We start from the raw sequence: 8,300 nt of genomic DNA, 5'->3' as shown, positions 1-8,300 counted from the left end.
ATGATTTTAGAGTTTAGCACTACAGCAACATAAAGCCCATCATGCTCGCAATCTACATGCACTGCAGCTCTCACACAACACAATGACCTGGATCTGGATTGCTATTTATATCAAGGACTATATAGATGTTCTATCTTGCCCTCTGTCTGTGTTTTTGTGGGGCATATTTCAGCCCAGAACTCCTTATCCGCATTTCTCGAACCCTTTTCCCTGTTTCTGAATGCACCTAACCTCCATGCGATCCAGTGTGGTGCGGGAACTGCGCACACTGCTGGCTCTGAAGCTGCTCTGCTCTGACAGAGGCCCGTAACGCAGGGCGAGCAACTGACTGCGCAGACGCAGATACTGCCTGCGCAGCCCCGGCTCAAAGCCACACTTGGCATTCTCGCGGAGCAGCTGGCTGCGCCGGCGGATGTACTGCGTGCGGAACTGGGGGAACGTAGGTGTGCGGTAAGCATTGTACCTGAGGAAGAAGACAAAAAGAGTTAAAAAGACAGAAAATAGACAATAATGTGACACATGATTAGGCCCTACACGTCAAAAACGTACTTATATATATATGGAGTCCTGCTCCAATGACAATCATGCACACACCTTGCGTCCACTGCCAGCACCTGCTGCCAAACAGCAGCCATGAGATCCACAAACACAGAGAGATGCAGGAAACACAAGGGCTGCAGGAGACACAAATACACTAGACATTAAATAAAAAATAAAAAAAACTAATATATATATATAAAACAACTAAAGATGTCAAAACATTATTTGTATATCATTCAATTTAGTTGAGATATGATGCAAGTTTTCATAAAATAACACTAATAACCCTTAATATAAACAATAAATGCAATTAACAATGTAATTTAAAGGTTTTCAAACTTTTTGATGTTAAGGACCCCCAAATACGGCAATTCCCTTATGAGAGACTCTAAATATAATAAATACGTGTTTATAAACATAAAGGCAGCTGCATATTTTATGTACAAAATCCATTTATATAGTGTAAGGAAACTATTCTATGTTATATTATTAAGAATAAAGTAAATTAAATAATTGTTTCCAAAATGAAATATTTGGCTTTTGCATTGTCATTTTACTAAAACAAAATGTTAAAATGTTATCTGGAAATATTTACGTTTAATTAACTTGACAAAGTTCATAAAATTATTTTTAGAAAAACATATTATATATATATATGTGTATATGTATATGCGCAGTTCAGCGCGGCCTAATCACTGACAGAATCACTGTGATATGCAGTCATTATAACAAACCTGATGTTATCTGCTTCGACTGGTTTAAGTATCACCTTTTTTTTTAAGTTCAGTAAGTGTTAAGCTACCACAGAGTCTTATTACCTGACGTGTAATTTCGCGTTTGGTCTCGTTCTGTATCGCGTATCTTGTCAGTGTCTGCGCTTTCTTGGCCATTTGTTGCGGAGAAAATAAGGAAAGTGTGTTCAAGCGCCAGCAGAAAACAGTGTAAAGAAATAGACTTACGACTTCCCAGTGTAAATGGGAAGTCGTGGCTTCGCTTTGGATAAAAGCGTCTAATAAATGACTAAATAAATAAATATATATATATATATATATAAACGCATTTATAAGAAAAATATTTAGCAATTAATGTCTTGATTTCTTTGGAAAGCAGAATGAAATGACTAAATTTAGTAAATGCAAACGTAAAAAATACGTTAAACGTATTTCATTAATAGCTTAAATGCACACATTAACAGTCCTAAAACATATTTTGTAAACAAATAAAAGAAACAAAACTTATTAATCCAGTTTAATGTACAAATAGTACAAGCATCCAACACACTAGAACAATGCAACATGACTAACGTAAGCACAGCGTGTATAAGAAATATATAATAACAAAATGATTCATATTTATGCACAGCATAAACACATAGTTTGTTCTAAAACCAATGTTTTGACGCATTAGCCACAGTTAGCAGAGATGCTAACAACAACAGCCGTTACACACCGATTAACAATCCGCCTAAAAAATCGTGTTAGTCAGCCTGCGGCTATAATATTTCGCTAATAACAATTTCTGAATGGGTTAAACTTACTGAAACGTAATGTCATGTATAATTTTGTATCTAAAGGACACCTACCGTGCGAGACTCTCACCGATTCATTCTGTCTGAAGGGACTGGCGTGATCACGTGACCGACCCGCCCTTCCAACAGCTGATCTGCATATCATTGACGTCACCGCAGCGCGTGTAATGAAGACTGTCCTATGATTTGTATGATGCTGGAGATGGACAGGTCATGCTGTGTCACTTGGCCACGAAAATGTATAAATATTAACATATATGTACATTAAAAAGCAGAGTTTTCTTTACATATATTTTAGTGCATTTAGAATCAGTCAATGAAAATCAATATGCCATCAGAAAAGTCAATATATCTCAGTTTTCAAGTGTGAAGTTCAACAGCATGACAAATGTCTCAGGAGTAAGCTTCACAAACTACAAATATCCATATTAATATATAAACACATATATGAATATTATTTTCTAACTCAAAAAATAATATATTTTTAACAAGTATTTTATATATTTATATTATTAACACATTTTTTATTTTATTTGTGCCAGGTTTAGATATGTCTAAACTTTTTGCTTTGTGCATATCATATCAATACAATTCACTTTATTTTAAGGTGTCCTTGTTATACATGTTACATGTGCTTACTATTAGCCTATAATAACAATAAATTATGCATAATTGCATGCAAGTAACTCTAAACCAAACCCTAATCCTAATCCTAACCATATAGTAAGTACATTTAGTTAATTAACATTACTCAGTACTTAAATGTATAACTACACTGTAACAAGGACACCTTAAAATAAAGTGTAACCCAATTCTTAACAGTTGTGCTGTTTAATATTTATTTTTTATTTTTTTATTACCTGTGATTCTTTGATGAATAAAGAGTAAAAAAAAAAAAAAAAAAACAGAGTTTATTTAAAATAGAAATCCTTTTTTAACAATACACTATCTTTTCTCTTTTTTTTTAATAAATTAATACTTTTAATCAACAAGGATGTGTTAAATTAATAAAAAGTTATAGTAAAGACTTATATTGTTAGAAAAGATTTCTATTTTGAATAAACACTGTTCACAAGTTTTCATTCATCAATAAATCCTGAAAAAAGCATCACAGATTCCCCCAAAAAATGTCATTTTTAAAATTACGAGTATCGGCACATCCCTAGTTTGCATGCATGTGAGCCTATGATCAAACAAAATGTTTATATTTATGTTTGTATATGATAGTTTTATAAATTTCCCAAAATTTTCAATTAATTCCCGTAAATTCCCATAAATTCCTAGTAAGTTTCAAACTTGTAATATTTTCAAAATTCACAGACGAAGTTCCCATGGAAAGTTTCCGGAAAATTTCCAGAAATTTACCGGAAATTTTCCGCCCCTTTGCAACCCTATATGTAAATAATGAAGATACAACATTGTCTTGGTAAAACTAACATAATTCATCAGAAGAAGTAGATCAGAGTCTGCAGATCGCCCTAAATTTCAAACTGGAATATTACAATTTCAAAATTACTACGTTTATCTGTGTTGAGGGAAAGGCTGTGGGAGCGAACTATCAATCTGTGTTCAGCAAAATAAAAGGGTTAACTGTACAAAAGCTACATACACATCCATGATTTCACCTGAGCTCAGCAGAGGCCCATGGTAGGACAGTGCAGAGGCACAGCTGACGGGGCTCTTTGCTTGTTCCTGATGCTCTTTCCCGAAGGGGGCCCGATGGAGTCATTCAGTGGCCGGGGCCATAAATGAGGGCCGCGCCAGCGGCTCAGCACTGCTTATTCTAAAAGGACACAAGGACTTTGGAGCGCAGCCAAAATGCCTGGAACAAAAGGTAGATATTGAAGCAAAGCATGAAATATGCACATTTTTAAAAATGATTTCATATGATATGTAATGTGCAAAACTGCCGCCATAATAATATGCAAAAAGTAATGTCCTGAATGTTTTAACATTTAACAGGTAATAAGGCGGACAAGAAATCCACCACCAAGATAAAAATTGCCCACAGCAGACCCATTGCACATATTGGAAAGTTACACATGCATAATTCATAAAGCCTGCTCAAAATCAGTCACTGTTAGTATTGGCTAATGTTCTGGCAATGTTCTCTCAAATGTATGAAAAAAAAATTCTTCCAGCAACATTAATAGAACTTCTGTTGTCTGAGCTTTAATAACGTTCGCAAAACATCAGCACAAAAACCTTATTTAGACATCGTTCATGGAATGTTTTTTTTCCTGAAATATTTTATTAAATGTTACTACTTGTTTCAAGATGTTCAACGAACATTAAAGAGAACTGTTCCTATAATGTATGCACAATGATTAATGTCGCCCATTTGACCACAATGGGTCACATATAGATGAATCCGATGGGGTCACTTGTTCGGTGATTGTTCATCCTTGAGATGTTAACTCAAAATTGTCTTTGTGATGTTAGCAGCTGTAGAAACCTTCTGAGGGCTGTTTTCATCTGCAGAACATTCAGTCTCAGCAGGTGTGTGTCCCTTGAGTTTGGCAGGTGGATGAATGTCTCCAGGGTTTCCCTGTCTCAGAAGATCAAAGTATCTGAGTTTCTTTTATCCTTACAATTAATGAAACATTCCCATAATGTTTTCTCTGACGTTCACATTAACCAAGAAAAATAAAACCTGGTTGTTTTAAACATTCTGAAAACATTTCGAAATAACATTTTCATAACTTAATAAGAACGTTAGCTAAACGTTCTTTTATTCGCTGGGTTAACTAAGATCTTTAAACATTCTTCCAGTAACATTCACAGAATGTTCATCTAAAGTTGTCTGGTCTTTAATAACGTGCACAGAAATACATTGTTCATGGAACATCTTTTTCTGAAACATTTTTTTGAATGATATTACTTATTACTTGTTTCAGAACATTCAAAAGTAACTTTCCTATAATGTTTGCAAAACGATGACTGGAACATTCTCTTAATGTTTACATTAACATATTCTTGGAACATTTAGAGAACATTCATTGTTAGCTGAATAACTTAGATCTTTAAATGTTCTTCCAGTAATAGTAATATTAATAGTCGTTCATTTAAAGTTGTTGGTCTTTCATGTTCGCACAAAAACGTTATTTATACATCCTTCATGGAACGTTGTTTTCTGCAACATTTTTTAAACATTGTTACTACTTCTTTCAGAACATATAAAGACCATTCAAAAGAAACATTCTTCTAATGTTTTGCACAATGATAAATGGGACATTCTCTCAAAGTTTTATCTAACATTCACTTTACCAAGAAAAAAAACGTTTTAGATATATTAAATAACAGTCATTTTAAATACTCAGAGAACATTCAGGCATAACGTTTTCATAACTTAATAGGAACGTTAGCAAAACGATATAAGAAAAAAAAACTGAGATCTTCAAATGCTTTCTTTTGAAATTGAATTTTATTTATTTATTTTTCCCTGTAGCAACCACAGAGTCCTAAGGAGCAGCCGAAGAAAGGTGATCAGAAAGGAGATGACGCCAAAAAGCAAGGAGGTAAATATTGACAACAGCATAGAAGACACGAGTGAAAAAAAGGCATTTCAGATGCATGAAATACAAGCAAAAATTACGCCGCAAATATCTGAAATGTAAAATGCTTTTTATGGCTTATGAAAGTAAATGTTTGACTCACAAATACAGATTTGTTTGATTGATTACAATAGAATAAAGTGTCAAACGGTGTTTATTGTGTGGGAGAAACACTATACGTTATCTTGAAGCAAATGAGAGAGAAGATTGCACATTTCTTGCTCTCAGAGACAAGTGGATTTAATTGCACTTGCTGTATGTTTCCAGTCAAGGTATCTGTCTCTGTGTCTTCCCCTCGCAGGACAGCCGAAGGGAGAGAAGCAATAATTTCCAGGCCTTCGTGAAGCTGGCTCTGGAGACTCTCCTGGGCTCTTGTCGACGCAAGCATGGGGGCCCCCGGGGGAGGCAGGGCTAAGGTTTGCTCCTCCCACCACCCAGCCAATCACCAGCATCCATCTGACCGTCGCTAGACAGAGCTTGGCCTAAGCTGCCGACAGACTGTCCCTACCTCCTCACATGGGTCTCACGTTTGAATAACACTGGTGATCTGCTCATTGGAAGTTGGGCCAATATAAAGACTCCAGAGACTCTGTGACCCCGCCCTCATCTGTTCATTTGGCTCCGCCCATGTCATAGATCTCAACTGTGCTGTACATAAATGAACTGATTTACAAATAAACATGATTTCATACACTTGCCATAATTTGACATTTTGACTGATTTTTAAATCTAATTATTTATTTATTTACACACACAGTGCTATTCAAAAGTTTGTGGCCATTAAGATTTTTAAATGTCTTTGAAAGTAGTCTCATGCTCATCAATGCTTCATTATTTTCAACAAAAAGACATGTAGCCTCTTGCTTTGACCTACAATAACATGTGCATTATAAAATAAATCAATTTTTGCCTATACCGGCCCCATGTGAACCAGCATCTGGCCTAGTAGACAGCAGAGAGAAACAGATGAAGTGTAACCATGCATTAGAGACAGCGCTCAGGGAATATAATGCATGTATGTAATATATTAGGCTGAGGCAGCAAAACCATAGGATGTATTTGTGAACAAGTGTTTTAGGAGGTGCATGTAGTCTTCTAACTAGATTAGGGGTTGTGTTGGTTCTGGAAATAAAGCATATAAAATGCACTCCAGTATTTGACCATACAGTGCTTCTGCATTATGGAATGTCAGAAAAGCAGAATGCCATTTTTCTCTTGACTTAACCACATCAGACAGATTGTGCGTGTGTGTGATCATATATGCAGAGCCACATATGCAGAGCCATAAACCTGTCAGAGGGATGTGAGCATTTCACTCCGGATGCGCTCCAAAAAAATATGCCATTCATATTTAATCTCAAGTAATGAATATTTACTGACAGCAGTGACGCTATCATATGTGGCCATTTAACCAAAGATGTCATGCGATGGTCAGACCTGTATAAACTGTTATACTGGCTCACCAAGAGCTTGTAACACTCTAAAGAGAAAGGAAAAAATGAAATCGCATCATATGACCCCTTTAAGAGAGAACAGACACAGGATATGAGAATAAATCTAATCTAATCTAATATAAAACTCCTGTAAGTGCTTATGATTGTTCTTATGAAATATACTGTACACAGTACTCGAAGATACATGTCCAAAAACACTAAACAGGCTATATATAAAAATGTACTCAAAAGTACCATGGTATTTCTATGGTATTCTATGAAGTACCATATATGGGGCTTAAATATATGATACTTTACAGAATACCATGGTATTACCATGGTACATGTCCGATAAACAACACAGGCTACTATAATTACAAAACACATTCGAAAAGTACCATGGTATTAACATGGTATTCTATGAAGTACCATATACTGTACTACAGTACTAAATAACTATATTTATGCACTGTACCATGGTATTTACATACTCCACGGTAGGCTACATAATAGAATACCACGGTACATGTCCAATAAACAAAATAGGCTACAATATTACAAAAACATGCCCAAAATACCATGATATTAACACAGTATTCTATAGTGTACCATATTCCTTTGATACTCAATTACTATGTACTGCACCATAGCATTTACATACTCCAGGGTACATGGAATACCATGGTATGCAATAAACAAAATGGGCTATACTTACAAAAATGTGCCCAAAAAGTACCATAGTTGCTGCCATGGTACTATAATAGTACAAGCATAGTATTTTAGACATGTACAATTATAGTACAGTACCATGGAGTACCGTGTAGATACCATGGTACGTGGATTTAGGTGTCATAGTATTACCATCTGATACCATTACTGCATCATTAACCATGGTAAAGACGCAGTACATTCACGATGTCGTGTAACTTATGCCATAGAAGGTACTTGTTCTGAAACCCTTGCATTACCATGGCGCATGTCTTAAAAACATGGTAATACGATTGTGGTACGTTTTCTTATAGTATTATGGATTCATAATTGTGTGGGTTCACGCCCACAAAACTCCTTAGTTTTCAGTATTTAGCTCAAATTTAGTTTTAGTTCACTCATATGGGTGATGCAGTTTCAAATATGACTTGTGAACTTTTCTGATATTTTCCTGCATTCTCTTAAAATCTCTCTCCTGTCCCATTTGTGTCTTTGCCTTTAATAAATTAAGTGGCAAACACTTAACAAAATGTATTT

At 35.3% G+C, this 8,300-nt stretch overlaps 1 protein-coding gene across 1 annotated transcript in view; it reads right to left on the bottom strand.

Annotated features, from left to right (window-relative positions):
* wdr13 (WD repeat domain 13) overlaps nucleotides 1–2,206 on the bottom strand; it is a 12,585-nt gene extending 10,379 nt beyond the window's left edge. Inside the window, exons 1-3 of the mRNA XM_016567340.1 lie at nucleotides 2,123–2,206; nucleotides 595–674; nucleotides 192–463 (exon numbers count right to left, since the gene is read on the bottom strand). Coding sequence (XP_016422826.1) covers nucleotides 192–463; nucleotides 595–635 — 313 coding nt within the window. The 5' untranslated portion in view covers nucleotides 636–674; nucleotides 2,123–2,206. The remainder of the gene's footprint in view (nucleotides 1–191; nucleotides 464–594; nucleotides 675–2,122) is intronic.
* Between the last annotated feature and the right edge of the window lie 6,094 nt (nucleotides 2,207–8,300).

This window comes from Sinocyclocheilus rhinocerous, unplaced genomic scaffold, assembly GCF_001515625.1.
Source record: "Sinocyclocheilus rhinocerous isolate Xijiao unplaced genomic scaffold, SAMN03320098_v1.1 scaffold3854, whole genome shotgun sequence".
Taxonomy (NCBI): domain Eukaryota; kingdom Metazoa; phylum Chordata; class Actinopteri; order Cypriniformes; family Cyprinidae; genus Sinocyclocheilus; species Sinocyclocheilus rhinocerous.
Note: the sequence above shows the minus strand (reverse complement) of the source record. Positions and strands in the feature narration are given on the sequence as shown.